Below are 19,558 nucleotides of genomic sequence, written 5' to 3' on the forward strand. Positions count from 1 at the left end.
TGGCCCTGGCATCTAGCGGAGACCTTGCCACCTGAGTGGCCCTCCATCGCCGCTTACTGAGTGAATGAATACGGGAGGTAGAAGTAGGACTGTTCAGACAAATAGGTTTATGCACTCAGACGAGACAAAGAATGAGACTGACAACCATTTGTGGAACTCATAACTTGTTTTTCTGTTTTTAGAACATGCTTAATAGACGGTCTTTTAGTGATGTCTTACCAGAATCACCCAAGTCGGCGCGGAAGAAAGAGGAGGCCCGCCAGGCAGAGTTTGTTAGAATAGGGCAGGTGGGTTTTATCCTGAAACCTTTTGTGTGAGTCGTTGTGAGTCCCTCCCATCCAAGCCAGATGGCCCCCTGCAGACACTTTTAGGTTTGCGCACTCCTGCAGGAGCTCCATCATGCCTCTTAGGATTATCGTGATGGTCTGGATAAGTGTGTAGGTGTAGTTCTCTGCAGGCGTGAGTACAAGGAAAGCACTCTGGAGAAGAGGCAGTGCTACTGACTGGAAGCAGGAGACCACCGGGCCCAGCCTGGGCCCCCTCCTGTCGAGGGATCACGTCCCATTTGCCTGCCTCCTGGGAATTCTCTGAAGGGTGGGAAGCCACGCTGGGAAAAGCATCGTGAAGCCCGCCCTGGCAGGAGTAAGCGCAGAGTGGCAGTGCCCTCGCAGAGGACCTGAATTTCCACCCGGCTGCTTGGAAGCTGTCGTCACAATTTGGCGGCTCCCACTCATCACCTCATTCCAGATGTTGGAAGAAATCGCTCCCGCTCTGCCTTGCCCCACATGACATTTGTAGTTCTCAGTTCCGGGAGGTGACACAGCTTTCTGCCTTGAACCCATGTCACAATAGGGAGGAGGAGAGCTGCCAGCTATAGATAAGCAAGGTGACCAAGGGTTGCTTTGAGGCAAAGATCACTGTTTCCCCGGCACTATGACAAGGGGCCCCCAATGTTGGTCCTTGGTTAAAGATACCCCAACTCTACTTTCAGAGACTCTTGATTTGTCAAGTTTCAGGAAGGACCTGGGAACTGTTTTCACTTGGAAATCTCTGTATTGGTGTATTGATTGGTTGAAATGACAATGCCAAGGAGTCATTGGGGTTGGGACATTGTCATTAGGATTTCACCATATCAGGCTGACTCCATCCTTATTTTCAGTGATGAAGCCCTGTGGGAATCTGAAACTTTAGTCTGAAATACTCCTGTTTCATTAAAACTGTTTCAAGTCATACTTGTTGATCTTGCTGTTCTTTTGCTGCCTGAAAACAAACTTTAAAGGAAATCTCTTTTCCTGTAAGGCGCTGAAACTGAAATCCATTGTGAGAGGGGACGCTCCGTCCAGCTTGGTGACTTCAGGGATCTGTAAAAAAGAGGTGAGTTGATGATACTTTCAAGTTCAATTGTGAATGTCCTTTGTCCTCAGTGAAGTTACTCAGATTCTTGGAAAGAGGTTTGCGGGGCAGGGGGAAGAAGAGCTTGTCTACCGCACAGCCCTCGTGGGAAGCCCCAGACGAGCTGGGTGGCATTTAGTGACAGCTTCCCTATTTCCATACCATGCACGTGCCTTTTCACGCTTACGTGGAGCAGAGCTGCTGCACTGGGCCTGGTCAGGCAGACTGGATCCAGCAGTGCTCCCCGGGCCTTGTGTGTTTCCAGATGGCCTGGACATCCTAACCAGTGCCAAGCGCTCATGTGGTGCCTGTGCTACTGAGCATAGGCACACTTGAAACAGCAAGGCCCTGGGGCAGTTTTGAGCTTCTCGGGCTTTCGTGTGCATGAGTTTCTGATGCAGGAGGTCTGGAGCAGGGCCTGAGAATCTGCATTTCTAACAGGTTCCCAGGTGATGCTGAGAGAAACCAGTGCTTACTGGACAGTTCGTTCAGCCAGACAAAAAAATTCTGTGGCCTGTGTATCTACTTCTCTTTTCCACTTTTTCTGGAAAAAGAACTAGGTGGTAATCAAGAAGAGAAGAGGAAAAAAATAATAAACAAGTTGCAGTATGAACTTACTATTTGCATGATGTTGTTTTGTAAAGCAACACCTTACTTAATTACGTCTACATTCAGAATGTGTAAAAGTTAAATGGAACAAATGCATAGCACGTCACTAGAGAAGTGTCCTTATAAAAAGCAGCAGAATTATGAATGCATTCACTTTAGTGGTAATGGTGTAGATGACTTCTATCTGAATTGCAGACCCTACACACTTGAAAGTCTGTTTTCAGGAAAATGATAAGCTCAAAATACAATCGATGCTAAAAAAATAAAAAACCCAACCAATTTAAGACCAGACTGATGGCAAAGCATCTTTTCCAAAGTTGCAGAAATTCCCACTGTCTGCTTGTTCATGTGAATAGAATTTATAGTGTTGCCAAGAAATGTATAAATGCCAAATTCCAGTAAGGTTAATAACCTTCTTTATAAGAAGTTCTTAGCTGTACAGAAAAATAGAGGTCTGTGGAATGGTGACTCACTCACCAGTGAACGACAAAGAAAGCACTTCCATTCAGGGGATCAGTTCATAACCTCCCAGTGGGCCGTCCTTGGAGAGACACTGCTCTCGAGGCCCTATGGCCTGGTGTGCACTTGGCTCAGCCGAGGCCAGAGTCCCCCGTGCTGCTCCCAAGCCTGTTTTGTTTCCAAAGAATGGACTTTGTCAACCTCCTGGGCACCATCATTTCCTGAGCTGTGTTGATGTGCTTAGAGGGAGGAAGTTAAGAGTCCTGTGCTTAGGCAGGAAGGGCTGGGGAACACATTCTCGCCCTGGGGAATCTGCACGGAGCCCCTCACATGGCAGAAGGGAGTCCAGTACAGTGGCAATGCCATTAGCGCTCAGCCCAGAGCCTTGTGGGCCAGCTCTCAGCTCCTGTCTCTGACACTTCATGATGTCCTCTCGTCATGGAGTCCCCAGCCCCTTTGAGAACTCCTGAAAGCGATGGACACACACACACACACACCCATTCAAATGTCCAAATGGTACATATCGCATTTTGAATACAATTTCAGGGTTTCACAGACCTCCTTAGGACCCCAATGGATCCTCCACTAGGGCCTTTAGGTCTTCGGGGTGAACCTGTTCTGCATAAGGTTCTCAACTTGTGTCCTCGGGTCAGAGAAGATTGTGTGATGAAGAGAGGTTTTCCCACCTCGGTCTCACCTAATGCTCTGATGTCTACGTCTGTCTCCCAGTTGACATCTATATTGGCTTTGCTTTTTCATGTCCTCCTGCTATGACTCACAGACTCCGAATTTCCAGAAGTCTTCTTGGGGAAAGGCCATTCCAATTAAACCTGCACTGTGTAGCCCTTTTATGAAAATGTCTTCACATTCCCTATGTGATCTTTTCAGAACAGTCTAAGCCTCATCTTAGCAATTAGAATATTCATTTTGAGGCGTGTGGGTTTCTTAAAGGGAGAACATACTTTTCTAAGAGCGCGATAATACACACAGTATTTACCCTCATCCCAAATGACACCCTTGAAGGGGACCTCAGAGCGTGCATTCACTCAGCGTGCACAAACTCACCTCCGTGAATACACACAGGCTCTCGCACAACCCCAGCGGGACATCTGATTGAGCATGAAAGTGGGGAGGTAAGAATTCAGCTTGTCCCTGAGAATCTCCAAAAACTTCTTTGTCTTTTACGGCCAAACTACGTGCTTTGGAGAGAAGGTAACGGTTCTGTTGAAAATGTCCACAATTCTGGTGGGACTAAGAACCTGCTAAACAATGCCCGTGACTCCAGGTGTCCACACTCCGCTCTGAGGCAGTGTGAGGGGGGTGAAGTCTCTCTGCCTGAAGTGAAATTGAAACTCAGGGCAAGCGTTCACATGGTATGAATATGTCATGCAGGGGAACATGAGTAGGTTTTGTCGGCACCACTTGCCGTGTCCCTACAAACAGATGTGATTTTTTAAAAGATTTTGTAGCCTTGAATGGGTCAATAAGCATTTTCCTATTAAGTCTCAACTTCTTGCACTGTGCATGGTTTAATAATTTTGCTGAATCAGCAACACAGGGATCTGTGGGACTTGTTTTTATGATGAACTAATGTGAATTCTCCAAAACATAGGCACCAATTGGTCTAACTTCCAGGTGTTAAAGAAAAATGTTTGCGTAGAAAACTTGACCAACGCTTCGATTGCCCCCAAAGAATATTTACCATATAGAGGCAGGGCATGACGCCAGAAACGCTTCCTATGGCATACATATTTGGAAGGAGACTTTCCTTCCTAAGACAGGGAGCTGAGTCCAGAGCCGATGTAGCTTCTGGGGTTTGGAGGGGACCTGTGTTGCTGTTTCAGGCGATGTGCTGTACAGTTCCCTATGACGGGCCGCGGTGTGTTCTTGCTGGTGCACTTACGTTCCCATGCTTGTGTTACCTCGCAGCCTTGGGAGCCCCAGTGTTTCTGCAGTAATTTCCCTCACGAAGCCGTGTGTGCAGATCCCTGGGGCCAGGCCTTGCTGGTCTCCACTGATGCTGGCGTCTTGCTAGTGGATGGTTAGTGAGTAGCTGCTCCTTCAAATGTCTTTGTTTGTGTGATTTACAGTACTTCTAAGATGGGTGACCGCCAGTCAACTCCCTGTAGATAAATGTGCCCTCAGCAGTGAGGTTAGCGAAGTTTCGTTTCCTTATCAAATTAACCCCTCGTTTTCCCACCAGCTGAGGGAATATATTCTGAATAGCAAGCCGGAGGGTGAGTCGTACATAAGAGGTTCTTCTCTGCCCCAGATCTGAGTGGTCTGTGGATGTCGAGTGACCTGCAAAAGGAACCTCCTTTTTGGCCAATACTTATCATGATGCCAACATTTTACCCGCAGTCGACAAGAACACGTTATCTAGAGCCACTCATCTGAGGGACATGCTGTCTGTCAACGCTCTTTGTTTTATAAGGTTTCTAATTCAAAAAGTACTTGGTGTCCAAAACAAACAATAAGACTCTTAGATAACCCATTTTTGATGGATATAAAAACAAAAAGACTTTGACAGGAAGACAGATTTCAACTCAATATAAAATCAAGCCTTTTGACAGTCAGGTGGATCAGCCTGCCTGGGGAGGTCGTCAGTTCCCTGTCACCACAGGTCAGGCACCAATTGGACATGCCCTTGGAGAGGATGCTACAGAGGGAGCTCAACTTCCGGTGGGGATTTACTTTGACTCAAGGACCGTGTGGTCCCTTCCTGTGGGAGGCCCCTGTGGATTTTTCCAGACTCCTGATGAATGTTAAAGGGGCTAAACACTGGTACCAAATGTCTCCTGGGGCTTCAGAGGAAGCCATAGGCAGAGAGACAGCGTCTTGCAAGGGTACATGCTCCACTGCACAGAAGCAGGCTGCCCAGGCTCTGGTTACCATGGTGATGTTTGATGAGAATCCCAAAAGCCACGGCAGTGAGAGTGACGTAAACACCTAAAACTGCAGCATCTTCCCACCCTTGGCTGTGACCTTTACTCCCTCCTCAGACCCTGATTCAGTGTATTTACTAATCGGCTATGTGCTGAGTCCTGTGTCAGGGGCCTTGTGTAGGAAGACAAGGCAGGTGGGCCTAAAGTGGGGGTAATTTTTTTAAGTGGCTGAAAAATAGTTTATAATAATGAAAACTGATGAAGTGACCAAAATGGGGGTGATGATCGTAACGACAAGGAGGGGTTCTGGAGGTTAAATTGCTGCATATGTTAAGTGCTGAAAGCTGTGTCGGGCACATGGCAATAGCTTATTAAATGGCAGCTATTACCTTTACTGTACCCCTGGGAACTTACTAACAGGTAACAAAATCTGTAGCTTTTGCAAAAAGTACAACCAAATAAAAGAATTTATATAAACACACACACACACACACACACACACACACCTTAGAGGTTTAGTCTAGTCTCTTAGTTTTATAGATGAAGAAACTGAGGCCTAAAGAAACGACGTGACTTGCCCAAGATCACACAGCTAGTTCGTCGCACAGCTGGAACTAGAACCCAGACTGGTTCCCAGTCCTGCGCTCTTTGCACTAAACCAGCTACATTTTATTAAAATTAAATTAAACTCTCCCAATGTTATTGTCTTTACCTTAACCCAGATTTCCAAAAATACAGTCCTGAGTAAATAATTATGAAAAAATGTTGTTGTGATTAAAAGAATGTTAAATACTTCATCGGTTTGCCTTTGTGGGAAAGAGAATGTGTGCTTCATAGTGAGTATTCGTAAGGCTTGCCTAAAAACAGGGGGGGGGGGAATCAATTTGAGTTGGCTTCCATTTTTTTGAAAATGTGAAATCTAAACCAAGATTACCAAGTCCCTTTCTGAAATTTTCATCTTCATGGATCCACAGTTTAATAGCGGTGTCAGATGTAGGGTTATTGTGATTTGCCAGGCAATTCTTTTCTTCCACACTTATGAGTCGTCTCACACAGGTAGTGCCACGGACACCCACCACCAGCTTGGATGTATGACTCACATCATCGTTTTCGTGGCTGGTTATGCAGTGGTGCCTCCCGGTTTGCTTTTGCTAAAAAGAGAATAAGCCGTAAGGCTTTCTTCATATTCCTTGTTATGCTTTGAAGCCATAATTCTCTTGTTATTTCTTTGTTTATCTTTTTCTTGTCTGCACTTAATCACATTACGAATTGTTTCCAGGAGTGAATCTCTCCTTTCGTTTCAGGCTGAGTTTCACTCTATCCCATTAACCTCTGCTTAATGTCATTAGACTTAGCCTTTGAGAGTCTGCCCCTTCCAAGGTCATTAAGAAATCAAGATCTTTTGTATTCTAAGCGTAGCCAAACCTACTTTGAGGGGAGACCAAATACTGATTAAACAGGCTATCACCATTTGTTTTGGTTTTGCAATCATAGAAAAGCGAGCTCTAGAGGATTGTTTTTTCATAAAGAGATTACTAAAAGAAAAAAAAGTTATGAAACTGTCATTAAATCCACGTGGCACTTTCTCATACCCTGGCCCCTTCCTCTTTTCCTGTGCTGTGTATCAGCCTATTCAGCCACCTGAGAAAGGTCTGATGGAGAATAAATGCTGATTTACTCTGTACGTAGTTGGGCAGCTACACAGGATCCCCGTTTTAAATGTAAAATGAAGTGCTCCTGTCACTTACTAATTCTTGGCAGTACTGTTGCTTCTGTAGTAACACCATCAATCCATGGGGATACAGGATGCTATTAGGCTGCAACACTGGCTAAGAGCACAGGCTTTGTCCTCGCACACACTGGGATTCCACATGCTCAAGACATGACCTTGGACAAGTTATTAGCACCTCTGAGCCTCAGATTCCTCACCTGTTAAATGGGAGTGTTAGAAGTTCCCACCTAATGGGGTCATTGGGACATTTAAATTATGTGACACGTGCAATACTTAGCATTTGGGCCCGCTGAGTAGGAAGCTGTCAGCGTCTGTTAGCTGCCATCCACAAAATGAAATAATCATAGTTATTAGTCAGATAGGATGACGGGTACTGAAGTGGTCATCCCATGTTTTGAAAAATCAAGTCTGTCCCCGCAGAAGCAGAGAGAGCCTGAGAATCAATTCCTATTGGGGTAGAAGAGGAAGGAAAACGGTCTCTCACACAACTTAGATTTGCCCCTTCATTGTGGGGAACTAGAGACGAGCCCTCCGTCGAGTAAAAGCTTAGCAGGCTCTGTGTTCCCACCAATTCAGATCCCTCACTGGCCTAGAGGAGTGGGAGAGGCCCCCTCATCAGGTGATTATCAGCCCTCAGGACCACAGTCTCTGCCCCTTTCTGGCACCATCCACAGAGGGATGAACTCCCAACCAGATATGTTTCTGGAAGAGGCGAGATGCTCAGGGCCCCTGGCACCGAAACTATAACTAGACAAACAAGCCCAGCCCACACAGAGCACTTGAAGACCCAAATGTCTGAGGAAGTACAAATAAACAACAAGCAGCCACTTCTCCTGCCTAAAATGTCTCCCCCATCCCCAGACTTCATCACCTTGCCCTGATTCTGTGCCGCGCTCACAATATACCCTTTACTTATGGAACAGACTTATAATCTTTTTAGCCCTTTAGGTCCTGGGGTTCCCCAGGAGCAAAGTAATTGCTAGCGATTTGAGATCCCAGTAAGTAAGCTTAGAAACAAATCCTACATATAATGGCAATGTTTTTAATCATCCGTTTATTTACCTAACATCTTCCTGAGCTTTTCCACTACAGTTAATTTTTTCCTGTTATTTGGGCAATTTAACTGATACGTCTCTATTTTATTTTTGTCTAAAAAGGAGATTTCATATTCCTCTATGGAGAAATAGTGGAAATTTGTAAGTAAACTACTCTTGATCCAGACGCAGGGGATGTTCGAATAGGATATGTTTGTATTTATTTTAAATACAAAAGGAAATTTTAATTTTGCTTTCTTGAGAACTAAACAAAATAACCTAAGATACACAATTTCAAAAATTACATCAAGGGGCGGCCGGTTGGCTCAGTTGGTTAGAACGCGGTGCTCGTAACACCAAGGTCGCCGGTTCGATTTCCACATGGGCCAGTGAACCATGCCCTCCACAACTAGATTGAAAATAGTGACCAGACTTGGACCTGATGGGTCCTGGGAAAACACACTGTTCCCCAGTATTCCCCAATTTAAAAAAAAAAAAGGTTTGGAAAAAAACTACATCAAAATTAGAAAAGACTTAGGAGAAATGGCTGAGCTTATTCTTTTTTTTTTTCAGCTGGGTGTTGCAACCCCAGTAAAAAGGTTCAGAGGTGCTACTTTTATTCGATGAACACTGAGGAGAAGACTATAGCTTACGGGCCCTGCTGCTACACTCCTAAGGAGAGTTCTGAACGCCTTTGGGAAGGGAACGTCAGGCCTTCTCCCAGAGCTGAGAGAGTAGTGATTGAACTTACTTACTGTACAGCCCTGTGCAAGCTCTAGCAGCTGACTTCCTTCCTTGCCTAGAGAGAACTGGGGTCCAGAACTACCTGCAGGCACATTTTATAGGTTCTGGCGAGCGGGGGCTGGGTTGCAGTGTTGGGTAACCAGGTCTCCTTTTCCAGACGACCTTCCGTCAGTGCCAGTGTTCGACAGAACTGTGCCAGTGAAGCAGATGCACGTGCTCGAGACCTTGGACCTTCTGATCCTCAGAGCAGACAAAGGTGGTAGTCCCCCTCTGCCTGGGGTTCTCTGGCAGGGTCACGGGGTCTGACCTGCATAGGTCATGCCAACTCTCTCTTCTCCTGGTGCCCAGTGCTCAGGGCTCCTTCGTGGCCCGTTGGTTCTCTGAGGAGGGGACGGTGAAGGAGAGAGGGACGGATGTCCTTAAATGTATTGTTGGGGACAGACAGTGTGGGGTTTCTCCCGAATTCTCAGTCACCTCAAATCCCCATGCTTCTGGCAGTGGTTTCCCCACACAGTCAGCCCTTTTAGTTCTTCCGGGTCATTCTACTTTTCCGTTCACCTCCTCCTCTGTCTGCTTCACCTCACCAGGAAAAGACGCCCGCCTGTTTGTGTTCAGGCTGAGCGCTGTGCAAAGGGGCATGGAGAGCAAACAGGCCGTGAGGAGCAAGTGTGACTGCAGGGAAAACAAGCTGGAGAAAACCAAAGGTGGCCTGCTTCTTCCTGTTTTGCTGGTTTCTGTTCAATTAATCTTTTTCCCAGACTGCCCAGATTTTACTGAAAATTAAAGTGAGTAGGAATTTGATTTTATGGGTTTGATTTCACCTTGGAAACAACAGAGAGATGCTTGTACGATAGAAAAACATGTTGCGGACCAGAGGAAACCCCCCTAGGCCTGGATACCATGTTTGGGAGGTGGGTTAAGCTCTGCTAGCAAACCTGTGAGAAGGGACTGTTAGACTTTGGTTCCTGAAGCTCTCATCACCCCGCACTTTAATAATGTCCTGTGGTGGTTATGGTGCTAAGACCAGAAACTACAATGCGGGGACTGTGACTTTCTTAATTCTCCTATAACTCAACCCAGTTTTGATTCCAAGTCTCCATTTTTCTTGGTGGCAGGAACATCTAGTCATTTCACTAGGTTGTGCTTCATTTCCGGGGGTCTTAGTTAGCTCTTGCCAAATTGTCCAGGCCTGGGGGCTCCCCACCTCTGCCGTGTGCTCAGCACCCCTCATTTCCCTTCCCAGGCTGCCACCTGTATGCCGTTAACACTCACCACAGCAGAGAGCTGAGAATCGTCGTTGCCATTCGGAATAAACTGCTCCTGATCACGAGGAAACACAGCAAGCTACGAGGGGGGGCCAGCATCTCGCTGTTGTCCCCCCTGCCTGAGTCGCCTGTTGAAGAATTCCAGTACATCAGGGTGGGTTTGCTCTTCAAAGCCCTGCTCGCCTGGCCGAGGGGTCACAAGGCCGGGTCTTTCCATCCACCCAGAGTCTGTCATCCTCCGGGCTTGTCCCACGGTCACTGATGCACCAGGGAAACCCCTTCCTGTTGTACGAGGCCAGAGGACAAAGGCAAACGGGGCTTCTTCCTGCCCCATCCAGCTCGTTCATGCTGATGACTGCCCATCGGTGCTGTTCTAGGCTCTGGGGACACAGTGGAGAACAAAACGAAGCCTGTCTTATGGAGATGTCTTTCTAGCTGCAGGGTAACACAAATAAGCAGATAAATGTACGAGTCCTGAGGATAACAGTAAAAGGGTAAAGAAACAGGGTGACGGAGCGGGGAGGTGGAGGACGTGTTCTAGAAAGGATGTCCCGGAAGGCCTCTCTGAGACGGTTGCCTTTGGGCAGAGATCCAGACGCAATACGGGAGTGAGTGATGAGGGTGTCTGGGGAAGGGCGTTCCAGGCCCTGGTCAGGCACAGCCAAGAGGCGGGGGTGGCTGGTGCGGAGGGAACAGGCAGGAAAGTCAGGGTGTACGGGGACCAGGCCACTGCAGCGACTTTGGCTTTGACTCTGGGGGTGGGGGTGGGAGCCATTGAAGGTTTGAAGCAGTGAAGTGGCATGTTTTACGAAGATCATTCTGGCCACTGGACAGAGGAGCACATAGGGCATCAAGAGTGGGAATAAGAGCCCTCTAAGAGGCTAACGCAGGACGCGGGCAGGAGACAGTGGCTTTGGGGGGTGGGGGGAGAAGCAGTGGGCGAGGCAGCCCTGCTTCTAGGGTTTGCTGTTCAGTTAGGGTGGGACCTTGTGAGACAAGCCTCCTTGAGGGTCAAGTTCCTTCCCTGATCTGACCATATCTATCTAGCTGTTTGAAAACCATGGTACATTGAGGTGTGAAATATACCAAACATTGCCTACTAAGGCAGAGTATGCCTATGGGCAAGCTGAGAAATTATTTTTGCTTCGAGTTAAAGCCTCCTGAATTATGCAAATCAATTTCTGCTAATATTCCATTTAGCGGGATAGAGCAGCATAACAGTTACATTAAAATAAGTTAAAATCTTGCTCTAGGAGTCAATCTTAATACAATTACTAGCAATTTTAATGTATCTTTATATAGAGCCTGCACATTTATGTGGCATGTAAGCTTTGAAATCAGATTTCCTGAATTCAAATCTTGGCTCTAGGACGTATAAACTATGTGACCGTAGGCAAGTCACATGACCTTGGAGCCTCAGTTTTCTCGTCTGTAAAATAAGATAAGCCTTACCTATTTCACAAGCTTGTTATGAGGGTTCAGTGGGAACAGTGCCTGGCACTGTGTTAAGTGCTCAAAACTAAAAGTTAGCAATTATTCTTTTTCACTATTATTAAATCACAGGACAGGACCTGACTCTCTGAGGGCTAACGCAAACCACACCATTGAATCAGTTTTGTAAAATTGCTTCCTGGCCTCTCCGCTTTGCAGTGGACAGAGGTCTCAGTCCTGAGGACAGGTTGTGGGAAGGAGACATCTGATGTGGTCCCTGCCCCTTTCCTGTTGCTACCTGCTGTGCAGGCACAGGGTCTGCAGGAGCCAGGAGAGGGGCGCCCTCTTCTGGCTGGGACAGGAAGTCAGGGCTTGAAAAGAAAATGGCAGCTCTGTGTCCTAACCCCTTTCTCCTACACCACACAGGAGATCTGTCTGTCTGACGCTCCTGTGGTGATGACCTTAGTAGACGGGCCAACAGAAGAGAGTGACAATCTCATCTGCGTGGCTTACCGACACCAGTTCGACGTGGTGAACGAGAGCACGGGGGAGGCCTTCAGGCTACACCACGTGGAGGCCAACAGGGTAAGTGGACAGATGCCGGGGCAGGTGGGATCAAAGAAGACTAGGACTTGTGTCATCTACCTTTGAGATGCCATGATTAGGATTTCTTTTAAACTACACTATTTGTCAGATCAATATTATGTGATACACTGTGTAGCCTGAACCACATAAAGTCACCATTTTTTAAGTCAAAATGGTTCAACCTAATATAACTACCCCTTTACTCTGTTCAGCTTCTCCCTACCATTCCATCCTTCCCCATAAAAGAGAAGTGAAGTGGCAAATTGGGAAATATAGGTAACTAAGTAAAGGAGAGTGCTTGTTAATGCATGCTTGGAGGGTCTTTGGAGGACGAGGTTGCTCTCGGTAGCCCTGCAGACTCCCAGCTTGGGGCCTAGGTGTCTGGGGAGGGTACAGACCCTGTCTCCACCCCTTAGAGGCCCACTAAGAAAGGAAGAAGGGACAGAAAGAGAGAGAGAAAGTGCAGATCAGCACTGGGTGTCTATTGTCTATGCCCCTGGCTCACGCTGCATAGAGTAGTGATGGCCTGGCTTTGGACAAAATCTAGGACCCACTCGAAAGTGCACTGCAGCTCTAAAGGTGACTGTGTGAGCACTCCCCACCCTGAGACCTGGGGACCTGCCTGACCCTGGAGCTGCTGCACGTGGACACTGACTTAGCAGATCACAGAGCTCGTCCGCCCATTTGTCGTTTATCGCAGTGAAGCAGGGCAAGGCCTGCTAACACGGAGGCACTTGAGTGCACAGTGCAGGGCCAGCACTCTGGCTTAGTGCCAAGGACACCGCAGAACAGGGACGCTGCCCCCATTCAGCTAGGTCAAGAGACTGCAGAATTCTTTCTAATTATGCTTTGCAAGAAATAAAAAAACATAACTTGTATGAGCCCATGCCCTACATAAATATTCATCAAAATTGCTAATTATTGTATTAAGAAGACTTAACAACATGAGAGCAAGATTTTAAGAAATAGAAAAAGAAGATTCTAGATATAATGAGGAGGACTTCTTGCCCTCAGCTGTTACCCATCACAGGTCAGTCTGTCGTTTCTCTTCTGTATATTTTTGTGGTGCCTCCACTTGTCTGCAATTGGAGTCCTCTGAGGAGCTTCAAAAGCCACCTTTGCCCGTGTCCCACCCCCCAAGATTTCGCTGGTCTTGAGTGTGGCATGGGTGTTGGAATTCTTACATGGTCCCCAGGTTGTTCTAATGTTTAGACAAGTGTTAAAATCACTGGTATATACCAGAACATCTCAATTCTGGCTAGAAAGCTTTAAAAGTCCTCTCAATCCCAGTGGCTGGGCAACTGTGATCATTCCTCCAGGTGACGTCTGAATGACAGTCTTGCCCCTTCTTGCTTTTCAAAAGTGTCTGTGTGACCAGCCTAAGGGGCAGAAAAATCACAACCTGGCAGGTCCTTGTTCAAGCAAGGCTTTCCCTGGGAACTAGTTCCCTACGAGTTAACCCGCTTTTTCTAGTGATTATAATTATTTACTTATATTTAATATTCTGATCATTCATTCGAGTGTCTGTGGATTTTTTTCTTAAGATTCATGAAGATTCTAAGATTCAGGAAAAACAGGGTTAAAAACAGGTTGTTACATACATATTTTTTAATAACGTCTGAGTGTTGTTTTTCTGAAAGCCAAGAAGAACAATTCTAAAATTTTCCATCTTTTCTTCAATATGCTTTTTTTTTTTTTAAAGATTTTATTGGGGAAGGGGAACAGGACTTTATTGGGTAACAGTGTGCACTTCCAGAACTTTTCTCCAAGTCAAGTTGTTGTCCTTTCAATCTTAGTTGTGGAGGGTTCTTGTTTAGCTTCAAGTTGTTGTTCTTTCAGTCTTAGTTGTGGAGGGCGCAGCTCAGCTCCAGGTCCAGTTGCCGTTTTTTCTAGTTGCAGGGGGCACAGCCCACCATCCCTTGTGGGAGTCGAACCAGCAACCTTGTGGTTGAGAGGACACGCTCCAACCAACTGAGCCATCCGGGAGCTCAGCGGCAGCTCAGCTCAAGGTGCCGTGTTCAATTTTAGTTGCAGGGGGCGCTGTCCACCATCCCTTGTGGGAGTCGAGGAATTGAACTGGCAACCTTGTGGTTGAGAGCCCACGCTCCAACCAACAACTGAGCCATCCCGGAGGCAGCTCAGCTCAAGGTGCCGTGTTCAATTTTAGTTGCAGGGGGCGCTGCCCACCATCCCTTGCGGGAGTCGAGGAGTTGAACTGGCAACCTTGTGGTTGAGAGCCCACTGGCCCAAGTGGGAATCGAACTGGCAGCCTTCGGAGTTAGGAGCATGGAGCTCTAACCACCTGAGCCACCAGGCCGGCCCCTCAATATGCTTTTTAAAACAAAAATACGAAGCTTTTCCCTAAGAGGAAATGTTTTTTAAAAGAATTTTTAAACGCTTTCCTGGGTCTGGGTGGGTCAGTGTACATAGCCCGTCTTCTGGTGGCTCAGCAGCTGCTGAGTGTTTGCTGAGCAGGCAGAGACGCTCAGACGCTCAGTCTTTGCAAGGAAGTTACTGTCTAACTGGGAAGGTAAGCCCGAGAGAAATGAAAAGGCCCTGAACAATGTATTTCCGAATAGTTAGGCAGAAATGGCCTGTGGGATCAGGGCTGGCTTTTTACCAAAATATTCCTGCAGCCCAGGCCCCGAGTGCAGTGGAGGCAGGAGTCAGACAGGTCAGCCTTCCTCAAGTCCCTGGGGATTCCGTGCCATTCGAGGTACACTCACTGGCTGCCTGCTGTGTGCGCGGCACCACTGTGGACTGGGTGGCCTAATTTCCTGCCCCCATTCCTCCTCTCTCCTCAGCCAGGCCCACTCGATTCCCCTTTTAGGCCTCAACCCCCCCAGGGTCTAAGACAATCCGAGCCCAAGAGCGGAAATGCCTTAGGAAGCAGCAGCGAAGCAGCTTTCTGCAAGTCAGCATGGAGTTCATCTTACGCACGCCTCCTGTGACCTACTGCCCCAGCTCCAGCAGTCAGCACTGGCCGCCTTCCCAAAACAAAGGTCTCCCCTGGAAGGAACTGCAGGCCTGGTAACAGGACCTGGCTTATTGGCTGGGCCCTAGTCCTCCGAGGTTCTCAGCTGGGAGCTGCACCACACAGGAACCACATGGGGAAGGCGGGATGCTGACCTACAGTGGCTTCCTCTTTCAGCTGGGGCTGGAGCAGGCAGGGTACAGGCTTTACTTGTTCCGAGTCTGTGTTTTGAATTTTCACAACCACCATGTGTTACTTTTCTCATTTTTAGATGCCCATAAAATGAACTTTTTAATCAAATACAAATTAAAAAGCTAATGCTTATGTCCCATGCTGGGCCTACTATATCAGGATCTCTAGGAGCGAGAACCCAGAATATACATTTTTTAAAAGCTCTCTAGTTGATTCCATGGCCTGGTCAAGAAACAGTGCTGCAGAGACTGATGCCTGCCAGGCCCCTTGCCCAGGGAAGAAACCGACGTGTATCGAAGCATGAAATGGGTCTCCCTGTGCTAAGTGTTAATAAAGGTCTGAAAGAAATGCTGTGGAGTGCCTGCGGGAGGGAAGGGGTTAAGTCCGAGCTGTGGTCTCTGTCCGTGGTCCCAGCTGTGTACTAAAGCAGAGCTCCGCCATTGCCTGCCCCGCACACAGCCTCATCTGCATACAGCCGTGCTGGTCCGCCATCAGCACATTTCCTGAGAGAGTCCCCTGATGGACCATCATGTCAGTGTTTTGCCATCAATTACAGACCTTGGTCTGGAGGGCTGCCTGAACGTCCTCTAACTGTCACTGCCGCCTGCCTCTCCCCGCCCCACCCCAAACACATGCACACACCTCACCTCTAAACTCCCAGGTGGCCTAGTTCCACCTTTCCCACTGAGGCTAACCCTCCCGTAACTATAAGAACATGGCCACCACTGAATGACCTCTTCTATGTACCAGGCCCCAAAGCACTTCTCTCACAACATCTTCCCAACAATCTGTGGGGAAAATACTGTTCACTTCCCATTTTTGCAGAAAAGGAAACTGACGCTCAGAAAGAAGGATTTGCTTATTTACCCAACACCACGCAGCTAGTAACTAGCAGAGGCGTACCTGAACTTGTCTGACTCCGAAGACCAGGCCCCTAAACCCAGCGTGCGTGGCATCCACAGCCACGTCACAAAGCGTGATGGGCACCTCAGGTCCCAGCTACAAAGCTGGTAGCTCTGGGCCCCTCCCCTCCAGAAGTTCACAGTCTGGCAAAGTGGACACATACATACCCACTACGGCTTGAAGCCTCTGGCTGAGATAAGTGTCGTCCAACTGACCAGTACGAGGACAACTGAAGCGGAAGTGATTCTAAGTCAAAGTGGTGGGGATGGGAGGATCCCTTCAGGGGTCCTGTGTACTGTGTACCCACTGGTGCTGGTCCATAGCTACAGAATGCTACCAGCTGACATTTCTTGAGCATTAACCAAGTACCAGGCCCGGTACCAGGTACTCACATAAGTGACCTCCTGGACTCTTCAGTCCCCGAGGGGTAGGTGCTCTTACTAGCTCCCGTTTTAGTGATGACAGTGATGTTCTGAGAGGTGGGACCACTGGCCTAAGTTCACTCACCTCTAAAGTGACAGAGCCGGGATTGCATTAATTCGGTCGCGCGTCCAGTGAGTATTTACTCTGCTCCTGCTCCATGGCAGGCCCTGGTCAGGATCTGGGGATATAACAGCACAGCAGCGTGGCCTCTGCTCGGTGCAGCTCATATTCTAGTGGGGAGGATAGCGCCAGTAAACAAACAGACAAGTGAATGTGGGACAGCGAGACGTGCCATGCAGATGATGACAGGGGAGGGGTAGGACCCATAGCAATGGAGGAGCTATTTGGGATGCGACCCCCACGTCAGTGCTCTTGACCTCTGGGCCTCGTTGTCTCCCACCCCTCGGAAGCTCCCACCTCTCCTGGTTGTGGCATTTGCCCCATTGTGCCTTGTTTTAGGTACATGTGTGCTTTTCCGATTTTTTTTCTAGAGGGGTGAACCCTTGCCTTATTCATTTCTGTATGCCTCACAGCACCTAGGACAGTGCCAGGTAATGACAGGTGGGAGAGGGGCAGGGGTTCCACTGGAGGAACTGCCAGAGCCAAGACAGCAGCCCTGGCTGAGGGCAGCCAGTGAGGGGTTCAGCATTGTGGTGAGACTGTTTAGAGGAGAGGGCTGCGCTTTGGTGACAGCAGTGAGAAGGGCTCACTGGGCAGAGGGCCTGGGGGAGGAGCCCACGCCATCCTGGGCGGTGCAGAGAAAGGTCAGGAGAGAGATGAGCTGAGCCTCGGGAGACGGGCCCATGCACCTGCCTGGGAGGCCGGGCCCAGCCTGGCATGGCAGCAGTGGCACACGAAAGACAATTGAGGGACACTGAAGAGAACGCTGCTGGGCGTGGGTGAGAGGGGAGCCCCTGAAACTTCAGGGTAGCTCTGCTAACAAAAAGGAGGAGATTTAGAAAAGCTCGTCCTGTGTGAGAGAAAGATAATAGCCTTCACTGAGGGCTGACAGGTGTCAGGCCCTATACAAAAATCTTTGCTTTGTAGATGGAATTCTCATTACAGTCCAGCAAAGTATCATCATGACACCAGTTCACAGATGAAGACTTGAGGCCAGAGGGTAAGCCATTTGCCACAGACCACAGAGGCAGCAAGTGGCATAGGCAGGATTTGAACTCAGGTCTGTCTGACCAGAGTCCGTGCTCCTATCTGCTCCCCACCCCACAGGGCCTCCTGCGTTTTGTGGATATGGAATCGATTGCATCTGAGAAAACAAAAGACTTAGCAGTATGGACTGGAATTCTGAGGAGAATGTGTGCCTGAGGTTGTCAACTTAGAGGTTTTAGGCAGAGTCAAATGTGCAGCTATTACAGTGGGTATTTTTATAAATGAGAGAAGAGCCAAGAAATAGAATAATCTGAAGTGGGAGAGAGGGCAGAGGGAAGAGATGTCACGTGTCAGAGGCTGCGGGATAAGCATTGGGCAAAGGCCTTCAGTTTGCGGGAGAAGCCAGCTGTTTCCTGACAGTGTGGGAGGGCTGAGGACTGAGGACGCTAGTGAGGAAGTGAAAGGAGCAGGTGATTGTAAAGGGTCGGAGTTTTGAAAATCAGGTCACGCACCCTTGTCTCAGAAACTGAGGCCCAGAGAGATGGATTTGCCCAGGTCACAGAACTAAGTCTCCTGAGTCCCTTTACATTGCGTCATGCTGCCTCCCTAAGGTGAAGGAGAGAGAGCATAGAAGTGAAGACATGCTTGGGTGATTTGAAGATTCAGAGACCTTCCATGTTTGAGGCAGGAGGAAGCCTGGCGGAGGGCAAGAGGGGGAAGGTAGGACAAGAACCAGAGGCCTGGCTCAGATCTTGGCTATGGCACTTAACAAGTTCAAGGATTAGCGTGACTTCACCTCTCTGAGCCTCACTTTCCTCATCTGTAAAATAGGAGTAACACCCATCTACTTTCCGGGGTTGATGTGAGAGTGAAAGGAATAACCCACATGGAAAAGCCTTGTGGACTGGCGCACACTACCTATATATGAGTCATTTTAATAGAGAGCAGAGATGCTCTCAAAGGGATGCAAAGATGATGGGAAAATCCCGGTGGAGAAAGAAAGGAGAGCCATTCCTTTCTTTCATACCTGCCGTGTATTGTAACCATGGCCTCCAATGGGGCTTATGGGTGCTGGTGAGGTGGAAATGACCCCGCAGCTCCTGAATTTCCAGAGCATTGAGGGCCACTGCCAAACACTCATAACTTGGGACTATCTTGAATAGCATCAGTGCCCAGCCTGCCACTACCATTACCCGTTATCATTGCAGGTTAATTTTGTTGCAGCTATTGATGTGTACGAAGACGGAGAAGCCGGTCTGCTCTTGTGTTACAACTGTAAGTGAAGGATGTATTTCTCTCGTTATTTGCTAAAATCAACTGTTCTTTTGGGGGGCCATTTAAAGGGACTTAACTTTAGATTGTTCCTGTATCCTTAACTGCACTCCAGGGAGCATCTAAAACGTGCCGTCCTACCTGGATCTCCCAATTCGCCCCAGACCTCCTGATGAGATGGCGTGAAAGCCATTGCCTGTGGCCCTATCTCCAACATATGGGGGTGACAGTGGCTTCCATTTAGGGAGCCCTCACTGCGTGCCATGTGCTGTGCTCGGTACGCTCTAGTCGATGTCTCTTTAAATCTCAGGTACCTATAGTTTGGAGATAAGGCAACTGAGGCCTGGAGAGGTGAACTGCCTTTCTCAAGATCATGCAGAACAGCAAAGCCAGGGTTCACATTTGGGGGCCTCTTGACTCCAGCCCCCAAAACTTTAACCACAGTTACTATTCTACTGTTTGCTATTTCTCAGGCATTAATGACGTCAGCCTAAACCTAGGTATCCGGCCTCAGTGGGGTTCGTTTGGGTCAGGTGGCAGACCAAAGGTGC

The 19,558-nt window shown here is 48.2% G+C and overlaps 1 protein-coding gene across 7 annotated transcripts in view; it reads left to right on the top strand.

Moving 5' to 3' along the window:
* GARNL3 (GTPase activating Rap/RanGAP domain like 3) overlaps nucleotides 1-19,558 on the top strand; it is a 123,977-nt gene that overhangs the window by 95,114 nt on the left and 9,305 nt on the right. For 5 of the 7 annotated variants that reach the window (XM_074331030.1, XM_074331032.1, XM_074331033.1 and 2 more), the window contains 9 exons: nucleotides 183-287; nucleotides 1,300-1,374; nucleotides 4,390-4,501; nucleotides 8,235-8,273; nucleotides 9,013-9,111; nucleotides 9,443-9,559; nucleotides 10,099-10,274; nucleotides 11,978-12,136; nucleotides 18,944-19,010. In XM_074331030.1, the coding sequence (XP_074187131.1) occupies nucleotides 183-287; nucleotides 1,300-1,374; nucleotides 4,390-4,501; nucleotides 8,235-8,273; nucleotides 9,013-9,111; nucleotides 9,443-9,559; nucleotides 10,099-10,274; nucleotides 11,978-12,136; nucleotides 18,944-19,010 (949 nt within the window). The remainder of the gene's footprint in view (nucleotides 1-182; nucleotides 288-1,299; nucleotides 1,375-4,389; nucleotides 4,502-8,234; nucleotides 8,274-9,012; nucleotides 9,112-9,442; nucleotides 9,560-10,098; nucleotides 10,275-11,977; nucleotides 12,137-18,943; nucleotides 19,011-19,558) is intronic. The other 2 variants (XM_074331031.1, XM_019728603.2) reach the window with 1 other exon arrangement.

Source organism: Rhinolophus sinicus, linkage group LG04, assembly GCF_036562045.2.
Source record: "Rhinolophus sinicus isolate RSC01 linkage group LG04, ASM3656204v1, whole genome shotgun sequence".
Classification (NCBI taxonomy): Eukaryota; Metazoa; Chordata; class Mammalia; order Chiroptera; family Rhinolophidae; genus Rhinolophus; species Rhinolophus sinicus.